At 37.4% G+C, this 27,396-nt stretch overlaps 1 protein-coding gene across 1 annotated transcript in view; it reads right to left on the bottom strand.

Annotated features, from left to right (window-relative positions):
- DMAP1 (DNA methyltransferase 1 associated protein 1) overlaps positions 1-27,036 on the bottom strand; it is a 44,011-nt gene extending 16,975 nt beyond the window's left edge. The window contains exons 1-9 of the mRNA XM_081322275.1: positions 26,979-27,036; positions 25,870-25,930; positions 24,417-24,527; positions 22,776-22,867; positions 20,777-20,972; positions 20,156-20,314; positions 18,853-19,020; positions 12,986-13,171; positions 6,125-6,196 (exon numbers count right to left, since the gene is read on the bottom strand). Coding sequence (XP_081178401.1) covers positions 6,125-6,196; positions 12,986-13,171; positions 18,853-19,020; positions 20,156-20,314; positions 20,777-20,972; positions 22,776-22,867; positions 24,417-24,518 — 975 coding nt within the window. The 5' untranslated portion in view covers positions 24,519-24,527; positions 25,870-25,930; positions 26,979-27,036. The remainder of the gene's footprint in view (positions 1-6,124; positions 6,197-12,985; positions 13,172-18,852; positions 19,021-20,155; positions 20,315-20,776; positions 20,973-22,775; positions 22,868-24,416; positions 24,528-25,869; positions 25,931-26,978) is intronic.
- Between the last annotated feature and the right edge of the window lie 360 nt (positions 27,037-27,396).

Raw genomic sequence — 27,396 nt, 5'->3', positions numbered from 1 at the left:
TTCCTTGTAGAATGTGTAAGGTCAATTGAAGATAGGCAGTCCTGCAAGTAACCTAGCCCTATGCCATAAAGGACTTCATAGGTAACAACCAGCACCTTGAATCGCAGCCAGAAGCTACTGGAAATCAATTCAGCTTGTGAAAGTTGGGGTTGATGAGTGTAGTACTGTGCATCCAAAACTATCCATACTGCTGTATTTTGAACCAGTTTCAGCTTCCAGATGCTCTTCAAGGGTAGCCCCATGTAGAATGTGTCATGATAGTAGGAGGCGGCCATGGTATAAGTATTGTGAGTAGTGCCTTAAAATTCAGGAAATAGTGTGATTAGTGAACAAGGTTGATTTATGTGGCCTCTTGGCCACAGCTGCCCCCTGCTTTTAAATAGGAGCCAAAAGTTCAAGAGGACTTGCAAATCAGGCAATGTTGCCCTATACAGAAGTATGAATGCAGGAGCCCTAATATACACAACTACTTAGTTTTCCTGAGTTAAGCTGGTTTTTCTCCAACCTGACCCTTATAGCTTCAAGACATTGGGAAGGAACCTTGTCAGCATCATTTGGTCAGCCAGGAACAGAAATGTATTAGTTGAGTGTCATCAGCATACTGGTGGTATTTGACCTCATAGTGATGGATAATCTCACCCAGTGGTTTCATGTAGATGTTAGACAGAAGTAGACAGAGGATAGAGCACTAAGGGGCTCCACAAGGTAGAACTCTAGGACTTGATACATTTATTTATTAAACTTATACCCTACTGGATTCTAATACATCTCAGTTGTTTGCATAAGTTAAATCATCTACTATATGATTATAGTGATGACAAATAATATTGTAAAATCCTCCAAGTAAAAAAATACAAGTGAAAAATAAAAAAGTAAAAGATGGTGCAGTGCTTAAACTTAAGAGAATGCCCTCTGAAATATCTCCATTTTTAATGTTAACTATGAAAGTGTAGTAAAAAGCTAGCCTCATTATGATCAAGATTTAAGTCCAAATAAGTACACACAGGACTGCAGCTAAAACATGCATCCTGACTTCATAATGATGCTAACAGAAAAAGAGAAAAAGCTATGATTTATGGGACACTACCAGGTAGAAGAAATAAGAACAAGAAAATTAACTACCACAGTTCCTTTCTTAAAAAAACAACAACCCTTAGAGACATTGCCTTCATTTTATAAAGCTTACCTATGTTATTTTAAGGTTAAAATGAATTCAATTTATTTTTTAAGATAAATAACAACTCTGTGCTCAAAGGCATATAGATGGATAAAATGTATAGTAATTAAAAATAATTATAATAATACTAAATGTATTCACAGGTTGTAATCTAATCTATCAGAAAGTAGCTTTTTAAAAATAACTATAATTATTTATAATTGGCTTTAATATTTAAAATATATGACTATATGGACGTATTAAATTGTACCCATAAAGAAATTAAAGCTTGCCAATACAACAACATTTGACATCATCTTTTCCATGCATGTCCCTCTACTACATAAAAATTCATAATTGGTCACCTTTACTAAAAGGCTGGAGGGTCACTGCATTATTGCTGATGAACTGCAAACCAACCACTTTTATTGGATTGCATCAGTGCTTACTACTTGTGAGTAAAACTGAGATGACATTCCATTTATGCCTACCTCCCCATCTAGCCCCATGCTCTGTGTCCCTAGCTTCATTTATGGAGTGGACTCGGGTTCTCAGTACAGTTACTACACAAACATGACAGTAAAAACAACTAAAACACTTCATCTTTCTATCCATCAGACATTTTCCCCCATATAACAATGCACAATTTCCAGCTAATAAGGAGGTGCTGATTACCATTAGCTTATCTCACCAAAATGCCTTGCAAGACCATCAATACTACGAGATAAATTATTAATTGTTCCAAGTAATTAAATTTATCAAATCCAAATAAATATTACTGGTATTTTATGTAACTGCTTTGAAGGTTCAGCTTCTGAAGGGACAGTATCGATCAAGCGAAGAAAGACAGATGTTTCCCCCGTTAGCAGCTGATGAGGTCTGGCTTTGCATTAATGTCAGAGAAGGCACCTGACAAAGAGCCTCTGCAGAAGAGCAAACAGGCATCACATCTAGCCATTTCATAGAGGGACCAGTCAAATATTGAGAATGTACATTTAATACATACACATATTCAAGTGACCCCCTTCCCTTGAGCCCAACACAGACAAAAATACACTTTTATCTTGAATAGTCCTAGCCCGCACCCTCCTTCCCTGTGCTCAGAGCAAGCAAGCACCACAGTGGATTGTACCTCATTAATCAATGCTAAAAAAGTGCTCGGTTGGCTAGTAAATATTTAAAAGCCAGTAAGGCTGGATGTGTGAATCAATGGGAATGAAAGCTCCCTCTCCCCCCATTTCTTTTTAATTGGTCTGACCACCAATTTGTCTACAAGATCCTAGTTAGCAGGTAACAAGTAAAACTACCAGCTGGAAGTCTTTCTTGGTGGAAAGTGTCCAGCTGTGAACTAAACAATTGTACCACAGCATTCCCCAGTGAACTCTGCGGATCTGAAATTGCTAAGAACTTTCTTTCATCCTACTGTTTTCCCCTCATTATCAAAGACTTAGCAGGATAGAGTCCAGCCCTCTTGACGTGTGTCATGCAAGAGATCCAATGATACAACATTGAACCCGAATCCCCAAACATGCCTTTTCTCTTATAGTCTCTTCAGACGGATGACTGAGAATTGCTTGACAATATATATTTACCCAGGGGAAATCATGTCTTAATGAAACTAAATTTATGAACTTTTAACATGAAGCAAGTTTTCATTCTAGTTTGAACGGATACTAATAAGAATCAAAGAAACACCATTTAAAAAGGGCCTATAGCTTTTGAAAGATTTTAAGTAAATTTTGCATTTAAAAAAAAATGACCAAAGTTGGCGCACAGGCATCTGGATGTTATACAAAACATTTTACAAGATGGCCGCTATATCTTACTATCGCAGAGAGAAATAAAAGACAAGGGCTTAAAGGGAAAATGTAATTATTCTACACAGGAATAGCACCCAAACTTTGTCCTTTAACAATCAAAGGTAGCAAGTTAAATTTTAATTAGAAACTGGCTGCAGCTAAAAGTACTAATGTCTCTTCAAATTTCTCTAGGTAGCACATTTCCACCACAAACAAAATGTCTGCATTATAATATCACTGTCACCCTGGAAGTGATCACAAGTAGATTATCATGCATTTCTCAAAAACAGACGGCCCTCAATAGGTGCAGTTTCACCAGACCTGAATTATGCTCTGCACCTAAGAAATATTTCAGTATCTGTACTGATCTTACTAGGGGAGTGTTCTGTTAAGAGTGCACAGAGGTTTTTTTACTCACAAAGAACATCCAAAATAAGCTGTGCTTTATAGTAAATACACCTATTCATTTCTATGATCATCACAAACCCAAGGAGTAAAAAGCGTGATGGAGGGGCAGGAAGCCTAGGCATTTTTAAAAAATGTCCCTTCTACTTAAAAAAATAGACCTCAAGTTGATTTCTCTACTGCGTTAAATGGAAAGACGGAATATGAACTTAAAGAAGATTTAACCCAGGCAATTAACAAATCCCCCCAATTGTTCCCCAGAGCTTCCATACCTTTACATGTGTCCCACTCTATATTATTTCCAAATTTTGCCAATAAGGAACAGAAATAGAAAGAGGCTGCCATAGGTGACATGTTAGCAGAAATGGGAATCCAACAAGCCTGGATGCTAAATTATCCAGGTATGGTGGATAAACTGGTTGGTCATGACAGAAACAGTCTAAAACATTGGTCAAACTTGCAACATCACGTGACGTGTTGCAATGTATCGTGACTTTTTTTCCATTGCCGGCAATGGGGTGGGTGCGGTTTCGGCATGACACATCCAGCCCATGGGCCAGCAGTTTGACACCCCTGGTCTAAAACTGGTTCAGGAAACCAGTTTGAGAAAGCCTTGGAACAATGTTTGTCAACACTGGCAACTTTTAAGATATGTGGACTTCCTCACTTCATAGAAGCTCTTCTGTTAGAAAACCGACAGTAACGTTTCAAAATTCTAAGCAGGTCTGCTGGCCCAAAGTTGACTGTAAACAAATTTACCAGAAAGTTTTAGCCAAATGAGGATAACAAAATGTTAGTTTCAATTTCAGTTCAGAAGGAGAACCTTATTATTAAATGTCCTAAGATTGCCCTATACTTAAGTTTAGAATGCCCATTTAGAGTAATCAAAATCATTATATACCGCTCATGAGAGGCACAGGCTTCAGACAGAACCCATGACACCTAAATTAAGCTGCATATGTGAACCACGGTAGTCAATTCATGATGTTGTGACACATGCAATGCCACTTGCTATCTCTTGTTGAATGCCCATATATCTGGCTAATCCTTCTTAGCTCACACATTTTAAATTAATTTTTAATGCACAATTTCTTTTTTTGTTTGTTTTTTTAAATGTTTTTTTAATTGTGTTTTGTTTTTTGTAAAATTTGCCTTTTCTTATCTTTTGGAGTTTATATTTTAGCTATCTGATTGAAATAAAAAATTATAAAAAATAAATAAAAGATCACTGAGTCTAACATTCATATTCATAACAATCCATGATTTGTTTGATGTGAACTTTATGACTCTGACTCCAAAACTGAACCAGGGCCTCTTACCTTCTGCAACAGCAAAAAAAATTGGCCATACCCAAAAATAGCATTCCAACATGATACAGAATTACTCTGATTAATTTCATTTTAAATACAATTTTCCATATATTTCCCCAACTTTGTATTTGAAAACAGACCATAGAAAACCACCCTTAAAGCTTTTGAAAAACAGCCCACAACAAATCTTGACTAGTCCACTGTGAAGTTGGGGGGGGGGGTGTTATGCCACTTCGAAAATGGTGCCCGCTTCTGGAACCAGACCACGTGGCCTAGGGATAGAGCAGTTTCTTCTTCCCTAATGTCAACTGCAGAACTTCCAGATCTACAGTAAAAGGTAAGCGAGTGATCGGTATGAGATGGGGAGCATTTTGAACCCACTTGGGTGGCAAAGTAAGCCCATGACCTACTGGGACCCCAAAGGGTGGGAAGAAGAACATGGAGTGCCTCAGGGAGTGGGGGAGGCCTTGAAAGGCCCAAGCCAGGGCCTGTGTTAGGTCTCCCAGGGGCTTCCCTGGGGCCTCTGAGGCACTTAATACTGCATTGGGGAGAAAGGGGTGGAGGTTCATTAACTGAATCCAAGTTCACATGGGTGCTTCTGTGTTGACGGCTGTGCGACTTGTGACTGTACAGGTAGTCCTCGATTTACGACAACAGAGCTGAAAATTTCTGTTGTTAAGTGAGACATTTGTTAAATGAGTTTTGCCCCTTTTTATGACCTTTCTTGCCACAGATGTTAAGCGAATCACTGCAGTTGGTAAGTTAGTAACCCGGTTGTTAAGTGAATCTGGCTTCCCCATTAACTTGGTCAGGAGGTCGCAAAAAGAGATTGCATGACCTTGGGTACTGCAATGGTCATAAATACGAACCAGTTGCCAAGCATTTGAATTTTGATCAGATGACCATGAGGATGCTGCAAAGCTCTGTGAAAAACGATCATAAGTCACATTTTTCAGTGCCGTTGTAACATTGAACTAAATGAACTGTTGTAAATCAAGGACTACCTGTAATGGGCAGGCTTCATTACACTTGTTGAGGACTACTGTACTACTGATTTTCTACAGTGCGACAGCCTGAAAATGGGAGGCGGAGCACAAAAAAGTTTATTTAAAGCTCTATAAGATTTAATACATCCATTTCACCACTTAAAGAGGTCCCTCAAAAGCATTAAATCTTTTGCCCCAGCTTATGTCATGAAGTGGCCAAGAAAAATAATAATTAAAAACTGAAGTAAATCTCTTCACACACACCCAAGTTACCCACCCCTACTTAAGAGGAAAAAGACAGGTTCAAAGATAAAAAAGCTACACTCTATACTCCAGAAATTAGCTGAAGCTCTTTTACTACAGTATTGCAATTCATGCTTCATTAGATCATTAACAGGAAAGGAAGAAGAAATGAAAGAGAGGAAGCAGGTATCCCTTTAGATCCCAAAGACTAGCACATTCACCTACCCTTTGACTCCTCAGCGTAACACCTGCAGACTTGAAATCTGGAAACTTGATGCCAGCTGTTTCAGGAACAGCCTAAAACAGAAGGACAATTCAAGATAAAGTGTGAAGGTAAGGCAAAACCCTAAGCAGAGTTTCTTGCTAGAAAAACATTTGTCAGAGATAAATTTGAATTCAAATGAAAATCCTTTGGAAGGAGTTGATGGATAGGAAATGAGGAGAACTATTCATTTACCATACTGCTTCTAAGCCTATCTGCTATTTTAAATGTAATTGAAATTGTAACAATATGGCTTTAGTACATTAAGATAACAGCAATCTACAGTATCTAGTACAAATATAGTATCTATGCACAGTACTTGTTTAAAATTATTCACCGCAAGTGAGCAAGGTGATATAACGATGAAATCTGATTACCGTCAGTGTATTCACAGTGATACATGGTGGCATCTATATAGTTCCAACTATATATCTACACTACATTTGCTTCTGAATTAGATAATGGTGTTAGACATTCATTCCTTAAATAGTTAATAAATTTTAGAACTAAAAGTGAGACTAGTGCATAAAAACAAATATGAGCCTCTCCACAGAAATAGGATAACAAAAGCTGAAAAGATGTGAACTCTTGGACTTGGATAAAGTATCATACTTAGGTACACTAGGGCTTATTTCCACATAAATGTATCTAGAATTGACTTTCCAACTAGATAAAGCAGGTGCATTTCATTGTAGAATTCTCTCACAAGGACTAAAATTAAGCCCTATGGAGCTGGCTAGCTTTCTTGTGACATTATGAATCTAACACTTTGTGGACTGTATCAGTAGCGAGAAAATAGAATTGGAAAGTGTGATATTCTTTCTTAGAATTAGAATCATGTAACAAAACAAACATGTAGAATGCTTAAAAATTAACAAAAGAAATTACTTTTTTACCGAAGTGAAATCAGAAAACTGCCTTTAGAATGACTATTACAAATACTTTCATAGAACAGGATATTTTTTTTAAAAAAAATATTTTACTTGCCTGGGATGTTTATGGCCTTTAATTCCTCAAAACTAGCCAACATCTATCAGATAAGGCAAAGCATCTGAATCCACCCTTAAGGGTTGGTGTTTTGTTTTTTTTTACATTAAAGGCAGCACTATTCCTATAAGCTAAAATCCACCAGATCTCTCATTAACCAGGTCTTTAAAAGTCATATCGGGGCCCAAAGATTTTCAAATATTATTTATTTACGGAATTTAATACATTATTTGGTTTAGCCCATTGTAAAATGTTTTGATTTGGACATCTTATCTTTTTACTTCAGTTCATAACTAGAAGGCTCATTGTCAAGTCCCATATCAACCTTCATGGAATGACACCTATTATAAAACTTTTTACCTCACTCCTATGATTCTGTCTTTTCATAGTTTCTCAAGCAAATAATAACCCAAAGGTGTGATGTGCATGACTGTGTAAAATAAGAAAAATATGCAGAACATCTGCTGTACAGGAAAGCGTGAATTTTCCAGCCTCCAGAAAACCAGCATTCATCTTAATCTTTGTTCTCTCCTTATGCTTTATATTGCAGCAAATGTATCAAACTCATCATTCCTCACATTCCCCTTTCTAGCTACATATTCCCCATAATATAATTTATAATTATAATTTATCTGCTGTTTAAACACTTCAGACTCACGAATGTTTCAATGTCTTAAATTCTTACATATCTTCCTCCTCCTTCTCCTCGTCCTCCTCATTTTAGCCACTGTATATGGACTGCAGGATGAAGGCCTCTTCTGAATGTTTCCAGCTATACGGTCCTGAGCTTTCTTTTGCCAATTGGGCCCACAATACTTGCTGATGTCATGATCCATCTTGTTTTAGGTCTCTTTTGTGGAGGCTAATGTGAATTCTTACATAAACTATAATTTTAAAAATATGTGGGTGGGGGTGAATCCCTAACACACACACACACACACACACACACACACACACACACACACCTCTCAAAAGAAGAGGCGCTCTCACAAATTCTTTTTATTCTGTTCCTCTTTTGCAAGCAAATTCTACATCTACTAAAATAGGCAGGGAATTTTCATTATATAAATCCAGGCATTCTTGTATATCAAATATGGTTCATTTGCTAACCATCTGGATTATACAGGTGAAACTCAAAAAATTAGAATATTGTGCAAAAGTTCACTTATTTCAGTAATGCAACTTAAAAGGGGAAACTAATATATGAGATAGACTCATTACATGCAAAGCAAGATAGTTCAAGCTGTGATTTGTCATAATTGTGATGATTATGGGGTACAGCTCATGAAAACCCCAAATCCACAATCTCAGAAAATTAGAATATTACATGCAATCAATAAAACAAGGAGTGTACATAGAACAATATCAGACCTCTGAAAAGTATAAGCATGCATATGTACTCAGTACTTGGTTTGGGCCCCTTTTGCAGCAATTACTGCCTCAATGCGGCGTGGTATGGAAGCTATCAGCCTGTGGCACTGCTGAGGTGTTATGGAAGACCAGGATGCTTCAATAGTGGCCTTCAGCTCTTCTGCATTGTTCGGTCTCATGTCTCTCATCTTTCTCTTGGCAATGCCCCATAGATTCTCTATGGGGTTCAGGTCAGGCAAGTATGCTGGCCAATCAAGCACAGTAATCCCACGGTCATTGAACCAGGTTTTGGTGCTTTTGGCAGTGTGGGCAGGTGCCAAGTCCTGCTGGAAAATGAAGTCAGCATCCCCATAAAGCTTGTCTGCGGAAGGAAGTATGAAGTGCTCCAAAATCTCCTGGTAGACGGCTGCGCTGACTCTGCACTTAATGAAGCACAGTGGACCAACACCAGCAGATGACATGGCTCCCCAAATCAACACAGACTGTGGAAACTTCACACTGGACTTCAAGCATCTTGCAGTGTGTGCCTCTCCATTCTTCCTTCAGACTCTGGGTCCTTGGTTTCCAAATGAGATGCAAAAGTTGCTCTCATCAGAAAAGAGGACTTTGGACCACTGAGCAACAGACCAGGTCTGTTTTTCTTTAGCCCAGGTAAGATGCTTCTGACGTTGTTTGTTGTTCAGGAGCAGCTTGACAAGAGGAATACGACATTTGAAGCCCATGTCCAGGATCCGTCTGTGTGTGGTGGCTCTTGATGCACTGACTCCAGCCTCAGTCCACTCCTTGTGAAAGTCCCCAACACTTTTGAATGGCCTTTTCCTGACAATCCTCTCCAGGCTGCGGTCATCCCTGCTGCTTGTGCACCTTTTTCTTCCTCACTTTTCCCTTCCACATAACTTTCTATTAATGTGCTTTGATACAGCACTTGGGGAACATCCAACTTCTTTTGCAATTACCTTTTGAGGCTTTCCCTCCTTATGGAGGGTGTCAATGATGGTTTTCTGCACAACTGTCAGGTCAGCAGTCTTCCCCATGATTGTGATTCCTACTGAACCAGACTGAGAGACCATTTAAAGGCTCAGGAACCCTTTGCAGGTGTTATGGCTTAATTAGCTGATTAGAGTGGGACACTTTGAGCCTAGAATATTGCACCTTTTCACAATATTCTAATTTTCTGAGATTGTGGATTTGGGGTTTTCATGAGCTGTACGCCATAATCATCACAATTATGACAAATCACGGCTTGAACTATCTTGCTTTGCATGTAATGAGTCTATCTCATATATTAGTTTCCCCTTTTAAGTTGCATTACTGAAATAAATGAACTTTTGCACGATATTCTGATTTTTCGAGTTTCACCTGTACATTTACCATCTTTAATGTTACAGTGATTCTACTCTGACATAATGGGCATTCCAACAAACCAGGGTCCAAATATTAATAATGACAGTAAATACATTTGTCTTTGCAATCCTTTTTCTTCAGCTTATGCCAGGTCCAGGATACTTAAGCCATAGTTTCCATTTCCCCATGTGGAAACTAGGCCATTTAACTATCTTCTATTGATCCGAACTAGACACTAGAACTGGAAACTACTGTAAATCTATAGCCAAAACACAAACCTTTGATTTGAATTTCAGAAGTGACAGAAAAGAAACTGTGGAACTTCTACTGCAAAAAGCGCACAAGATTGCACAATTGTTCATTCACATTTTAACAAACTATGATTTCTTGGAAAAACCCTATTACATCTGAATGGAATCAGAAAGAAAAATATGGTGTTGATTCAATGGGCTGATGGATCTTATCCACTTTCTTCACAGCTGGGTGATCCAATTTTTTTTTACTTAGAGACTGCTCAACGGTATTAAGGATAGAAAAGCTATCAAATATCACAGACTTGCTTATTGGAAAAAGAAATACAATCCCCGCCTCCACAAGCTCACTAGAAAATGGGGATGATGTAGAAACTTTATATATGTTTCTTCAAAAGAAAAACTACTATTAGCTCTTGTCTTAGAAGTTGTGTGAACTATGCAGGAATTGGTTCATATCTTCTCTAAAATCATGTATTCACTGAAGACAAATCCAATGGTCAAGGGAATGAAACACACAAGAGAATTTCCTGATATCATGCTCAGACATTCTTACTTGTATCTGGACAAAACCTATGGTACTAAAGACATCAAATTCAATTTACTCAAGCAGCAAGTAAAGAAAAACCTCATTTTCTATGCAGAAAACCTGCCTCAATAACAGCAAACCAGTTATTCTGTCCTTGCTGAATACTGAACAGTAGCTAAACTAATCCCTTTAAATACCTGAACCCATATCAGCATGCCAAAATATGTTGGTATTAATTAATTAAATTTCACACCCAGGACAATTTGCAGTCAAAACCAAAATAATGTTTTATAAAAATAACAGGAAATATCAAATCACCTGGTGTGTATGCTAGATCCTGTATACTAAGCACTGTGGAGGCATCTAAACTTCTTTTTTAAAAGCCCCGATTTATTGGGTTCGAGATAATCTCAGAATAGTTTTAGACTAATTCTTACTAACTCCCCTCAACAATTTCCCATTGAATCAATAATGAAAATATAGGGCAAGTTGACTCCCTCCCCATTGTATAACCTGCTTTGCCACATCAGAGCAATTAAATAAATTGCTATACCTCACATGCAAGCATGAGCTGTAAAAGCTTCAACCTCAATTGACTCTTTGGTTAATGACTTCCCTTTGTTGAGATGATGCTGATACAGCCCTCAATTCAAATTGTTAGTTAAAATGCAATTTTTTAATAAAAAAAAGCAGTTTCCTGCTACAGTTGATAATTGACTCCTAATGGACTCTGTCATGGTTGAAATAGCACTTTTGCAACAACATAAACTGCCTTTAGGAATCCTGAGGTGTTTACTTCCATGCAGGCAATACTGTGGGAAGTAGCCAGATATACCTAATTCTACATGTACTAGAATAGAAGAATCTGTCTGGTCAGGGATTGAGGACTAAGAAGCTAAGAGAAACTCAAGCCACAGATTTCAAATTTTCGAGGTCTTAAATCTTAAGTCTACCTGGTGGATTTACAGATACAAAGCCAGTCTTGCTCACACAAAAAAAAAATGCATTTTCATATGACATTTGTGCTGAGGTCCCATCTTAATCACTGAAAGGCAGAATCTTCTCCAAATGATATGGCACGTTGCCATTCCACACTATCAAACAAAACAAAACAAAAAATAACCACAATCTTAAGATTATAAGTAAGATATTCAAGAATGATAGGTAAAAAGTGTTAAGACAGGCACTCAAGGCCAAAGTTGCTCCCTAAATTATCCAGTCTCATCTACCATCTGCAACCTTCAGGAAAATATTGTTCTGCAACTGGGAAGGGGTGAGGAGAAAAAACAGGCTCAGTGGCCTACAGAGAGGATTGCTTCAATTATTCTTTAACCCTCTCACTTATCCCGAATCTTAGAAACTCACTGTCAGCACTAGAGGAGATAATGTTTTTATTATCGATCATCTAACAATAAGTTTTCTACCTGGTAACAAGTTAGATGCGTTAGCAGTTCAGACTTTATACATTCCAATATGAATTGTTCTGGTCCTCCTGAGTTGATCAGAACAATTATCTTCTGGACTTCCTACTTTTGTGGTGCACATTTTAAAGGAAATCATCTTTAAAAGTACATTATCTGTGGTCTAGATTTAATAATAAGCTTAAGGATGTAATTAATTTTATATTAATATTAAATTGTATTAAATGGAACTTCTTTTTTCTTTCCTTGTGTTAAATTAGCTTTTTTTCCACTTTTTGTTATGTTTATTTGAATTACTATACTGTTCTTTTCTCTCCGCATAACCACTATTTATTTGTATGAGTTGGTGCCTTGCCTATATTTCAATATTAACTTTTTTTAAAAAGAAATGTTTCTGTTTATATAAAATATTTTATGTGTGTTTACTTTAAAATAAAATACATTCCAATGTTAAACAAGCATCTGTATATTAATTTTTTGAAAACAGGAAACAGGAAAGGAAGTAACTTAAATCAATGATCAAGCGCCATTGTAAATAGAATGCTTCATCCAAGGTGTCCCTCAATTTTAGTAGTCACACTTACAGCTTAAAATTGGCATTTTTCACTCTCCACGTTTGTTGTGCAGAACGACACTGTGGAGAGCTATTTCCTGACTGTGTGTTCACAACGCCCCTTGAGAGGGTTTGTCTTAAGCCCACTTTATCTCCTTTCCAGCCTAGCAATTTCAGTTCTTTTCCTGCCATCTTAACTGTGGCCACACTGCAGCTTCCTGTGTGACTGCTTCAAGAGATACTAAGGATTGAAAAGAAACAAAACAAATTGCCCAAGCAAAACCTATACAGAAAACCAACCATTCCTGGCACTGAAACAGTAAGATAGCACCGTAAGAAAACGAGCGAGGGAAGTATAAGACGTTTACAGGTTTCTCGGTCTCTTTTTTCTGTGGCAGCTTTTTCTTAGGGGCCTTGCGTTCTGCACGTCTTTGTTCAGTGGTTGTGTCAGCGGCTGTAATGAGTTTTTGCAAATCTTGTGTCCGCTTCTCCCTCTCTTTCTTCCTAGCTTCAATTTTCCGCAACTCCTGGATTAGATATTCTTCTTCTGCCACCTACAAATGAGAAAAAGGCAATGCAGCAGGTTACGATGAGTAAAGCAATATTGGAGAGCCACCTAATGGCGACAATTTTATATCTAAGATTAGGAGCCCCTGTCCTATGATTTTCTAGGGAATAATAATAATAATAATAATAATAATAATAATAATAATAATAATAATAATAATAATAATAATAATAATAATAATAATAATAATAATAATAATTTTATTTGTATACCGCCCTTCTCCCGAAGGACTCAGGGCGGTGAACAGGGCAATACATGTTAAAAGACAAGAATACAAAAATTAAAAGAGATTAAACAAGATGCCCAAGAACTATAACAATAAGTTAAAATACATAAAAAGCAATAAAACCCAAACCCATCACCCATCAGGCCAGGCCGGCTTGTTCGAACAGGTAGGTCTTTAGGTCGCGCCGGAAGGAGCGAAGGTCGGGCGCCATCCGGAGCTCAACCGGAAGATGGTTCCATAAATCCGGCGCGCCCACAGAGAACGCCCTGCCCCTGGGGGCCACCAGTCAGCATTCTTTGACCGGTGGCACCCTGAGGAGGCCCTCTCTGTGGGAACGCACTGGGCGGAGGGAAGTTGATGCCGGCCGCAGGTGCTCCCTGAGGTATTCCGGACCCATGCCATGAAGGGCATGTGTCCGAATATGTGTCTGTCTGCTTGTCTGTCTTTCAGTCAGTCAGTCAGTCAATTAATCATCTAGATACATGCTGCCTCAATTAAAAAAAATGACTCTGTGGGCAAACTTTTTGAAAAAGATGATTTGCAATACCCAGGAATAAAGTAGCAAGCAGAAGCAACATGCGTTTCTAATCATATACACACAGAGATAGCCAAGAGCAGTTCTCAAAGCTGCCACAGAAACCTGGCAAAACTGCAAGTACATCAACAAGTCAAAAAGTGGTGTTTTCTATGTACTCCAGTGCACTGCGAAGTACTGCTTTCAAATGCTCTGCATGCCCCTTGAAAGTAATGCTGCAAAGATCACATAACATATTCTTTTCCATACATAGTTACAGGTTTATGCGTATTATTCCCCTTTGGGTGAGCAATGTTATGTAAAGCACGTAAATGAAACAACAACTAAGCCAAATAAATTAAAAGCCTCAAGTTAAGAAAATAAATATAGTCTAATTTAGTAGACACAGCAACGTTCATTATAAGCTTGAATACTCCTAAAAACCATATTTGCTTTCACATCTACTATATCCATATACTGTTTCATGCGTTGCCATTTATACTTTCCATGCCTTCTCAGTCTTGTTATTTCTTTCAATCCACTCACTCTTCCTATTTGCTTTATGAATTTATATTGTAAGCTGCCTAGAATATAGAAAATTACTGTACACATAAAGAATTTTGCTTTACATTCTTTCCCTCTATATGATGAAACAATTGCATTTAACTTATTTTTAAGTTTCTTGTGATATACCCAACTCAATACATCCACATGGGCAGAAGCATGTTTATTATATACAACATTTTTGCTTTTTTCTAAAGATTCATTCATTCATTCTTCACCGTACATCCTATACTATCTACTACCTTTCTACTAGCATTTTGTAAATGTTAAAATTTCTTAATCCATTTTTTTTAATCTTCAGTAAACATTCTATCAGGATCCACAGCTCATGTCCTTGCTGTAGTATGTATTTTAATCTTTCCTGCATTTTCAGATCCATCCTCCTTGTTGCATCATAAGGTCTATTAAACATTTACCGCAAATCATTCAAGTTGCTAGCCAACAACATGGCATTCTGTACATAGAAAAGTATTTACACACAGAGAGAGAAAACTCCCAAGCAACATACCTCTATCATCATTAAAAGCATTCCTTATACTTTTTCCATAAATATACTAAACACCAAGGAGGAAACATACATTTTGCCTTAATCTGCTAAAGAATAATAATTTGATAAGCATTCTATTTATTCTAACGCATGATTTCTACCATATACTGCCCTTATCGCATTGATGAATTAACTTTCTACTCCACAATAATACAAAGCTATCCAAAATTCAGTTCAGTTTACCACTTAGAATTCTCAGTGGCCTGCTAGGACAAAGACTTGCCAAATTTTGATCATGTTGTCTCATCTACCTTTTTGATCAGAATCCTGCCAAATATCTTCTCAAGCACACTAATCCTCAGGTAGCTTTTGTACTCTTGCTTTGTTTCTCTTTATATAAATAATAACAGCACTCTCCTGAGTGTCAGGCAGTCCTCACATACATATTAAACAAGACCCACACCAACTATAATAAGGAAACTGTACCCATATTTTAACATACATTTTCAGAGAATTTATGACTTCTTTATCCTCACTTTCTTTCTTGTATACTAACCTCTATAGGGTTTGTTTTAATTTCACTCCTTGATATATCTCTTTTATTTGCATACACATTCCTAGAGACTTTTTCCAATCAGGATTGTTAGCAAAATTAAGTAACAATTTCCAGAGCAGGTAAGAGGTAAGGCAATCCAGCGAGAGATTAACCTGCTTGTGACTGTTCTTCCTGTCATGGGGCTCTCCAGAAAATGATGGGAATGATCCTCTACCTTATATTTAGTCCTTGTCATTGCAGACCCTTTGGGTGAGACTATTTTGCTGCCACTGTGCCCTTCTAACATGGCCTACCACGGCCATACATTAAAGGTCACTCAATTTGTTTTTTGTCTAGGCATGGATAAAAAAATGATATGAAACTGGAGAGTGTTGAAGTTTCATCCTTTATGGGCAGATGGCTTTCTGACTGCTGTGGAATTTAGTATAATAACCTCTCCCCTACAGAGGGGAAGAACCCATTAGATACTATCCCAGATACCTAATGGATTCCACGGGTTTTCAGAGAACTCTTAAAAGTGCAGTACGCAGTTCAACATTGGTTGCCAATTGAAATAGTAAGATACCTGAGGCTTTAGACTGGACTGAACTGGACTGGTCCCTGTGCATAAGTTTGCTACTGTTTCTTGATTTTCTGTGACGTCCAGGGAGATGAAATGACAAAAGAGACACCCAAACCCCAAAGGCAGAAAGACCTGAGATGATTAAGCCCAGAGTGACAATTTGGGTGGCAAAAAAATAATTTTCCTACCCTATTTTACTAGCTGAATGCCTCCCAGAAGTCTTTGTAGAACAACAAATTTCTTTTTAGGAAAGGATGTTTACCTGGATCGCCTGAAATGCTGCAATGAGGAATTTCATGGACCAAATCAGTCAGATTTAGGAGTAGAACTTAATGGACAGCATCCATTAAGAAGATGAGGGCCTTCTCTTCTGATACAATTTGAGTCTGTGAATCCTTTGCAAGTGGAAAGGGCCCTCTGCAGTGTTAATTCTACCATTTCTCAGTTGGACAAGAAATGTGGTAGACTTGCTGATCCAGTACCTGGTGATTATCAGGCTCTGGATGGGAAGGAACAGACTTAACAGAATGGCTTCAGGTTTATAAGCCTATGATTCAAGAGACATCTCTTCATCTATGAATGGGGCTATTTTCCCCATTCAAAAATTGCCCACAATTTGTGATTTCCTATAGACTCACAGCTCCTGCTTAAAAAGCAGGTGGCAGATATGACTAGGAGTGCTTTTGCACAATTTGTCATCATTCTCATGGGGAACTCATTATCACTTCCCTGTTGGACTATTGTAATGTGCTCTACATGGAGTGGCTTTTGAAGAAGACCTGGGAGCTACAGGTGGATACAGAATGTGGCAGGTCAGGGAATGGTCAGAATGTTCCAATATATTTACAATATACCTCTTCTCCTTTGAAGTTCCACTGATTACCTATGGGCTTCTGGATACAACGTGAGATTCTGGTTGTCACCTTTAAGACCATATATACCTCTGATCCTAGTTAACTGAGAGATCGCATCCTCTGGCATTTATTTACCCAACCAACTAGGCCTCATGGAATTAACTATCTCCAGCTACTGTCTCTCTGTCATCTGTCACAGCCTCAGAAGTGGTTTTTTCCATCAATGCTCTCATTCTCTGGAAATCCCTTTTAGTGGTCTACTTCATTCCTCCTGTACTTCAAGAAATCAGTAAAAATTTCAATCTTCTAGCTGGCACCAGAGGATGGTATATAGGCAAACTTATCATATCCGGTGAAAGAGCCTTAAAGAAGCCATGCCTTCCCTTCACTTATACAACAGACATTCACAGTTGCAATACTCATTATTACCCCTTAATATTCCACTAGCCCAAATGCTTACTTCCTTGAGACCTCAAGCAGTATTTCCTGCTAATGTTAAGGATCGTATCAATCGGACTGGACACCTCCTGGCCAGCATGCCACAAATGAAACTAAAACACAGTTTTAACTAAAGCACATTCCCCCTATTCTACACAAACTAGGATATCTAGTCTAAAGATTAGTTTGCAAGTTAACATAGTATTGGTCACATTCCACCACCCAGACGTTCACACACTTTGGATGCTTTAGATTTGGATTCTTTTCTACGGAACATTTAAAGGTCTAGGAAGCCTTTCAAGTTGCAAATGATGCAGCACTATATGCCATGGTTCAATGACCCATCACCTTCCCCAAGTTCTCTCGTCTTTATTCTTGATCATAATACACACACATTTGATGTCCTTATTCCAGATCAATGAACTGTGGCCAGAAACCTCATGCCTAAATCTCTTAACAAAAATCTATTTCCAAAATAAAGTAAGGTGGCAATGCTTAATAACTGCGTAATTGTGCAAATGTTCATTTTTAATGAGAAAATGATCCAAATTAAGAAGTAGACTCTTGTAAGTATCATTAGCACACTATTCAACAACCTACTTCAGGCCTCCTCAAACAAAAACTGAGTAGCATGTTTCAACATACTGTATTTCCCTGAAAATCAGACCCGGTCTTATATATATTTTTTGCCTCCAAGAGAGGCACCAGGTCTTATTTTTGGAGGGTGTCTTATCTTACGACCACCACAGCCGGGCCTCCCACACCCTGACACCTGTCGCACTGCTGCTTGACTTCTGTGGCCGCTTGCCGCCACTTGCGTCCGGACACCATTTGGCGCACTGCGATGTTGCCACCGCTCACAGCAGGAGCAGCGGAAACAGCTCGAAGTGCCACATGGCCTCCTGCCACAAGCAGCAGAAGTAGACTGAAGTGCTACATGAGCAGCAGAAGTAGCCCAAAGGGCTGTGCAGCTTCTTGCCGCTAACAGAAGTGGCCTGAAGCATGTGACATCATGCCACGAGCAGCGGCAACGGTGCAATGCACATGGCATCCGGCCGCAAGTGGCAAGCAGTCATGGAAGTCAAGCAACGGCGCGACAGGTGTCGGGGTGTGGGAGACCTAGCTGGGGTGGTCCTACCGGTAAGTGGGCATGGGGCCCGTGGGGCAGCTTCACACACCCCCGCTTGATTTTTAGGAATGGACGTCACCCCAAAACTAGGGCTTAGTTTTGGGGCTTATATTAGGCCCACCCCCGAAAATCAAGCTAGGGCTTACTATCGGGCTGGGTCTTACTTTCAGGGAAACACGGTAGTATGTTCATATCCACATAACCATTACTGATCTAATGGTAAGTACATTGTATAATGTTACTAGTTACTATCAAGAGGAATCATGTTAATGATTTCAAAGGATAATAAAACCAACAACCATTGCCCACTGCTACTATTTTGGTACAAATTCATTACCTGTTCTGGTGTTCGGTTGTATAGCCTTTCTAATTGTTCCTTCCGGCGCCTCTCATGGCCAGCATCAAAGACGGGGATTTTCAGGTCTGTACCTGGAGCTGTACGAATATTGGCTAACTTTGCACAGATATGATAATAACGCTCCTTTAGGTCTTCTACTGACCGTTTCTTAGTTAAGAACCAGGGTTAAAAATAGAAATGATTAAGAGATTAGGGATAAACATATGTATGGGAAATTACTACAACTAGCACCAATATATTATCTGAACAAGGTTTACTGGTTGGTAGTATAAAGTTACATATGATGTCACACTATCATTAATTTAATGGTGAAAAGAAGAGGCGGTACATATTCTTTCCAATATTTAATGTTATTAAAAATGTACCTTTACAAACATCTTTATCATTTAGCATTTGTTCTTAGATATATGTATCTTCCATTAAGAAAAACATTGAAAAACTACAACATGGACAATTCAAGGAATTAGAAACAAGAACATGAATCTGCCAAGGCTTCTATATTTCATTAAAACAACCATTCTGCAAAATTATCTAATCTGTGCAACTCTTGTTGATGCATATTATCCGATATTCTTCATGACCATTCAACTAAGTTGGGCCCAACTGTGAAATGCCCTAAGGTGTTTGCGTAAGTTAGTCAACATCTTTTCTGCAGTAAAAGGCTGGGTTTGCAGGACATGCTAACATCACACAGTTTCATATTTTACAACTGTTGCTTTTTATTTTTGTCTGCAAACAAAGAAACAAAAAGCATTCAAATCTCATGTGAGCCCTTATACAATGTTAATTCCAGAGTTAAAGTTAAAATTTGGATTATAGTTGTGCATAATTTGGGGAGCCAAAAATCATTAACAGGGGAATGTGAATAAGTTTTCATTTGATGTTCGGTATTTACTTTTCCATAGTATGACCATTGGGCAAGTAATGGATTCTTAAAAACTTTTAAGTTACTCGGCACGTTGAACTAAAACAGCATTTATATAAAAGATATTAGTCAACAGAACCCTTTTCATGGCATCCTTACCTATAAACTCTACTCATAAGGAACAGCTGTAGTGCTACATGCGTTAACTTCATATTTTTCTTGTCATTATATCTGGAGACTGATTTCACATCGACACCTTCTATAGTTTTTGTAAAACTAAACCTCTCCTGGGTATACAGTTATCCCAGATAAATGGAAATGAAAACAGTAAGATGAAAGAAGTGGAGCTAGCACTGTTTCATCTTTTTACAAGCAGAATGTACATGTTAGAATGACTGAATGAGATTAGAGGCTTACTTTGAACTGCTGGTGATCATAGCGGTCATGAATGACCACAAAACGGAGGTCAAAACGTCGTGATAAGTCAAATAGGTGGTCTGTTTCCGCTTTTGTCCAGGCATCATCATGAAGGTACATTTGATACTCTTGCTCTGAATAGACTGGAACTTGTACTGTCTATTCAAAAAGAGAAAAGACTATTCACATCATAGGTTCTTCTTACTCTTGCATATAATAGTTCCATCAAGCAGGGGACATCTTGAGGCATGTAACAGAAATTCAGGATAGAAATCCAATTGTTCCAAAAAAAAAAAGTTCCTCAGAATACCCTTTTTACATCTTTCCACCATTTTTATAGTTCCTAAATTCAGTCAACATTTTGGCTGAACTTGAACAAGCTGTCTAAGCAATGTCTCAGATTCAAAGACAAAAAGATGATGTGGAACATATTTGGGAACAAACGTTATGTAGCAGCCACGTAAATTACAGTAGCAGATCACTAAAAACTGATCTGAGAGTTAGTACTAGACAGAGCAAGTCAAAAAGAGTATTGGGAACTAATTTTTAAAGATTTTTATGCAATTCTATTAAGCATACCAATCCCACGCACACAATATAGCTCTTATTAAATCTCCATACTTTGTTGAATCTGGCAAAAGGGTAATCCTTGCCCTCTTCTGCCGCCCTTCTCCAGTGGTAGAACATAGCACCATCTTTTCTAGCAGGGTTTGTGAACGGCATCCACTTCCAAGGTCTCACTTTCTTGGAACCAAGTTTTGCCTTCACTGTACGATAACCCTGCGTCGTGTCACTTGGTAAAAGAGGGGGTGCATCCCTGGGGAAAAAAAAATACAAGGCCTAAACCAAACCAATTGTTAGCATAAGGTTCAACGTATTGCCCACTCCATATTTTCCGAAGAAGAATTAAAGACAACTTGAAGACAAGACAGCAATGCAGACCTTCAAATTATTTTATATAACCGGCACAAAATTTTAGCTAGGTGAATTTGGAAGTAACTTATTATTAAGTCCTGCAGGTGTTATTTTATGCAATGGCCAATCAAAAGAGCTTAGGAAGAATATGTTTATCTGAATAGTCTTGCTCATGTTGTTGACATTTGTTTATCTGTGTTTTAAGAAAATAAAAATAAGAAAATAAAGAGATGACATAAGATGAGAATAAAGATGTGAAAAAAACAGCTATACTGACAATGCTATTTATAGGAATGAATTTAAAAGTTACCTGATTGCATTATTTGTTTTTATTATACCCTAACAATTCATTCCCCATTTTATTTTACATATTTATATTATGATGCTATGGCTTTTTCTTTCTTTTTTTTCTCCCTTTGAGTCAGTTTTGAGTCCTGGTGTGTGTCTGGACAGGCTCCTGCAGTTTTCTTGGTAGCATTTTCAGAAGGAGTTTGTCATTGCCTTCTTCCTATGGCTGAGAGAGAAAGAGAGTTTGCCTAAAGTAACACAACTAGCTAAAAGTGGCCTACAACTCTCCATCTTCTCTATCTTGCCTGCTGCTTTTAACCGCTATATCAAACTGACTCTCTGTAACAGCTTAGCAGAGTCCAAATTCGCAGTATGGGATAAGCAAGTCCAATGCAGTCCTTCATTGGGAGTAGGGAGTGGTACACTTCATGTTTTTCCTCTTTGTTGGGACAAAATTACGTTTGAAATATCTACAAATGTTTTTGAGAAATTAGTTCTTGCAAAATTATAATAGCTTAACGTTCTCAGAAATCATGTTCTTTTTTAAAAAAAGGTAATTTGCTATTGACTAAAATCAAGTACTGGAGGATTACATTATATTATCCATCAGGTCAATATAACCAATATTAAAATATAATGTTGTTCAGCATTATTTTCAAAAGAGGTTGCAAAATTTAAAGGCCCCTAAAATATAAATTCTGTGTGTGTGTGTGTGTGTGTGTGTGTGTGTGTGTGTGTGTGTGTAGACAGATATACAGATAGAGATAAAGATAAAAATATGTAGATATAGATATATAGATAGATATAGATATAGATAAAACTATCACTGAGAACAACTCCAGATTTCCTTGGACACATCAAATGAGTCTAGAATTGTTGGTTATGGAGACATATATATCAAAGCTTTACTTTTATTATAATATGGAGGAAATGTAATTTTCACTTTTTGGTTCAATTGCTGTTTTTCTAATTAATAAATATACGTATGTAGCTTAAGATGACTAGTTTGGGGGGGAGAAAAAACTGATTTTACACTTGATAAATACCTCCCAAATTACAATTTCATCAGGCAAACAAGCTACACACTTAGTTTAATAAAATAAATTCAGAAATTATTTTAAAGAAGATATTAAATATGCTTCAGCTTTCATGCATGCCTTTTAAGATTTCTGCCAATGCTACAAATGAACCTCTCTCTATTTGTAGTTCAGAAGGGCACAGGCTGTTCCCCACCAAGCCACAGAATCTCTTCAAAAGTTGTTGCTGAACTGTAATATTTAATGTAACAGAAAGAAAAAGAATGTTATATGTAAAAGGGAGAGTCCTAGCAGTCTAATAATCTCTCAGGGGCATGACATCTAGGATAGGAAGGTGGGAAGGTGACTGAATGTATACTACGTGGGGCAAACTTACTTACTTTTTATCAGAATACAACAGCGCATAGACTTCTCGGTGCATTCCTTCTGGTCTCTTAAATGTCAGGGTCTCTGATGATTTCTTGGATTTTTTCTGAAATAAAAAAATATTTATTTAAATCCTTTGTGGGAGCATTAATGTCAATTACTACAGTTGTTTGGGTTATTCTCCTTTTTTGAGTTCTTACAAGACAATGTTACGTATGTTTTCTTCTTATGCCTGTAATATTCTAAGCCAGTGGCTCCCAACCTTTTCTATACCCTGCACCCCTAGAATGCTTCTGATATACTCACACTTCTTACAAAAGTTCAAAATAATGGCAATGAATTATGCATACTATAATTTTGAAAAACCAAGTTTTTGCGCCCCCAGAATATCGTCGAGCACCCCAGTTGGGAACTGCTGTTCTAAGCTGTGTTCTTGTATTCCAAGTTCCCCTGCCTGTACTTCCCATTTCATTTTTATTTCTTAAGAAGTAAAGCATGAGGATGTGGGGAGTTAGTGCAGATTCTAGATGCAACTGATTGATGGAGAAACGAATCTCTTTTGCCCCAGACCAATCACATTCCTTCTCATTCTAATAGCCTTACTCATTCCTTTTATTGTGCTGGGTACCCTTGTTCCCCTACCGCCCGATAAGATAAAGATATAAAGACAAAACTGGAGATATACAAATTAGACATTAGGAAGTGTATATAACTACAGAACTGTTCTATGAATTCCAAAATTATGATATGAAAAAATGCAGACTTTATGGAAAAAAAACAGAATAAAATCTTTAATCCAGACTGATATCAATCAGGTCATACAAATGATGTATTCTAATTCTAAGTACCTGTAATATTGCACTGACTTAAACACAATGGAGTAAGTACAAAAACAGCATTTTCTTTAGATATACAAATACATGAGGGCATCAGAATTAAAAGGCTAAAACTGTTGTTAACTTTTATAAAAACACATAAAAATGTATTTCATTTTTATATTTTCTTTTAAATGCCCTCAAGGATAGAAGTAGCAAATTCCTTCAAGAGAAAATCTTTATGATCCTGAATAACAACAAAATGCTATACGTTTAAAGAAAAAAATCCACTTTCTTAGGCAATTTTCTACATAATTTCTGTACAACTAGTCCTCCATTTACAACAATAGAACCGAAAATTTATGTTGCTAAACAAGACAGTTATTAAGTGGCTTTGCCCCATTTTATGACTTTTCTTGCCATACTTGTTAAGTGAATCACCACAGTTAAATGGATCTGCCTTCCCCAATGACTTTGCTTGTCAGGTCACAAAATGTGATCACATGACTCCAGGACAGTGCAACCATCATAAATATGAACCAGTGCCAAGCACCCAAATTCTGATCACATGACCATGGGGATGCTGCAATTGTCATTACGTGTGAAAAATTGTGATGTCCCCTTTTTCAGACCTGCTGTAACTTCAAATGGTCACTAAATGAATGGTTGTAAGTCAAGGACTAGCTTAATTGATTGCTCACACTATGTAATAACACATGGAGAATATCATGCATGTGTAGCCTCCAGCGTGTTTAAGAAGGACTCAATGGAAATAGAACAAAACCAAAAGTGAAATTTTCCCCTTGAATACTTATTTCAATTAACCGTCCTCATCTGTACCTTATCAGAATTTATGATGTCTTTCTTATTAATAGTTCCTATGTTTTCAGATTCTGGGCCACCCAGTTCAAGTATATCCCGGACATCTGCTCCTGTAGCCATTCTGATTGTCTAAAATTAGAGAAAGGAAAGATGGGTTTTAAAAAAGCAAATAATCTTTAGCTAGACATCCATACACATAGAGTCACCTCTGCAAAATTAACTGCTTTCTTCACTCTAGATTCTCTACTAAATAACAGTTTGTTAGGTACCCAAAACATCTATTTAAAGAATATCAATTGTATCTTAAGCATCAACATATTTGCCATTTAAAACAGTACATGAAAATTGGAATTTGGATCCTGAGAAAGTCTTTCATTTAAGAAATAGCTTCCAGGCATTATTTATTAATCAAATTTATATAGCCGCCCATCTCACAGAAAGTGATTCTGGGCAGCGTATAACAATCCAATAGAACAATAAATGGAAAACAATCACTATGCAAGATCATTACACTGAAACTGTAAAAACAGAACTAGACACCCATCACCTGACGTCACCAGGCCTGCTGACATAATCAGGTCTTGAAGGATCTTCAAAAGTTCAGGAATGAAGAGGCCAACCTCACCTCGGGGAAGGAATTCTACAATGGGGCCACCAGAGCAGAAAGGCTCACCCCCCACCCACCCCATTAAATGTGGATCACAGGCAAAATATAGAATTTTCTTCCACAGGTAGTCTTAACTATTCCTCCGCATCCTAATTTTGAATAATCCTCCTCATCCTAATTGTTACCCAGTCCAGATATCCCTTTTCTTAACCTTATGAAAAGAAACATCAAATCCTGAAACTCTGAAACAGGAGTAAATATGCTCAAATGTGTGAAAAAAACAACATTTAGTCTTTTTGTTACAAATTCTGCATATGCATGTTGAGTCTAACGAGAATTTTAAAAAGAGCTATTGCAAATAATAGCTAGTGATGTCTATGCTTCACCAAATGTAATAACAAGTCTACGTAATTGTGACACAATAACTTTATTAGTAGCAGTAGTAGCAGCCAAAACACTCATATCTGCAAGAACAACTAAGAGAGTTCATGAGGAAAAAGACAAGAAGCAAAAGACAGGTGTTTTTGGCTAGTTGAAATATTCTTACATTAAGTCAATATAATATTGATTTAATATAAGGATATAAGAATTCTTAATATAAGAATAAATATTAAGCCAACTAAGAAGACCAAATTTTCAGTTCTCCTGAACTGTTCACCATGAACAATATTAAACAAAGAAAATATATGTCTGAAGATGACAAAAAAGAAGAGGTTATTAGTATTTAATTCTTGACTAGAACAAAAGCTTTTTTAAAAAAATTTCCCCACCATCATCAGTTTTCCTTTGCTGAACGTCTTCTACGAGAAATAAAATGTTATTTTCTATTTTTATTTATAAAATGAGTGAGGTTTGTCACCTTACCTTCTGAAGTTACAAACACAAATGAATCTTTTTATACTGTCAAGATTGACACCAAGTGTACCTAAGAATGAATAAACTATTCAGTAAAGACATCATATAAACATACTGCAACTCTACAAATGATCACAGTAATATTTCAAAAGGTATTAATTCTGTTCAATGAGTGAACATTTCCATCATTTGTTTCTAGATGTATTCACTGTCTTATAACCATAATACACCAGTCCATATCTATTTCTTTGAGAAAAAGGCTCAATGAACTTAGTGAAACTGAATTTTGAGCAAACTGAAACAAAATAGTATTGACAGTTTTACAAATGGTGCATATAAAACACAATAGAATTCTTAAACGTTCTTTCTTATTTTTCTCATTGTGATATCTTTTCTTTAAATTCATGTATTACTTGGGACTTTTTTAGGATTTTTTTTAAAAAATATGAACTTGCTAATCTTCGCAGGGGATCTAAGTGGAATTATTAAAAACTTTTTAAAAAGCACGGCATGTGATTGACTATAATATTGTTTTTATTAGCAATAATGCATTGCTTTAAAATTGTATAGCCCTGTGATAGCTGGTCAGTAAATACGGAGTAACAGTGTAGGAGACTACATTTTACCATACACTCTGATTTAACAATCTAAGGACAAGATACTGATCCTACAGACATTTAATGCTACTCCATTTTCAGATTTCAAGGAAAAGAAACTAATGAACTAAAATAAATGTTGTACCTATTGCCTTTCGAATTGTCTAAATCAGGGGTCTTCAAACTTGGCCCTTTTATGACTTGAGGATTTCAACTCCCAGAATTCCTCAGCCAGCGTGCCTAGCTGAGGAATTCTGGGAGTTGAAGTCCACAAGTCATAAAAGGGCCAAGTACCCCTGGTCTAAATTCTGTTCTCCCCAACTTTCCAACCCGAGAAGTTTATTCCTATTTTCTCGCCCTCGTCCATGTGTGACTATTCTGACTGACTATTCTCCACTAAGGAGTTCGTAGGTCGGCTGAGCCATTTTACTAACTCCGTTAATTTTATCTGTCTTAAGCTGTTCCTGATAAAAATCCTCCATTCCCACGCTTTCCCATCCCTTCACATTTCCCCATTTATACCTTCAACTTTATCTCGAGCCGGTCCGAGATCCAGACGAGCAGCGCCATAAACCGGCTGTGTAACATCTATAATAACCCTTCCAAGGCTACTTCCGGTCTCCGGTTCTCTCACTCTCTCGCTCTCTCCCAGCACATTTCTTGAATAGCTTTCCTTCGATCCCACGATGAAGTGCAGCTCAAATCAAGACTCGGATACTATTTGCAACCTGTTTTGCTAGTTCCGGAGCCTATTTGCACCATAGCCATCGGTATCAATGTTGGGCTCTTTAAAAAAAATAAATCTAAACGAAGGTCGATGTTGTTCGAAGGCGGCTATTTAATTAGCATCAAATTCACATGCTATTTTATACGAGTTATATGACAAGAGACAAACTTAGTAATCAGTATCAAGAGTTTTTAGATTTACACTTGTGAATAA

The sequence above is a fragment of the Vipera berus genome (assembly GCF_964194415.1).
Source record: "Vipera berus genome assembly, chromosome: 3".
In the NCBI taxonomy this organism is placed as follows: Eukaryota; Metazoa; Chordata; class Lepidosauria; order Squamata; family Viperidae; genus Vipera; species Vipera berus.
Note: the sequence above shows the minus strand (reverse complement) of the source record. Positions and strands in the feature narration are given on the sequence as shown.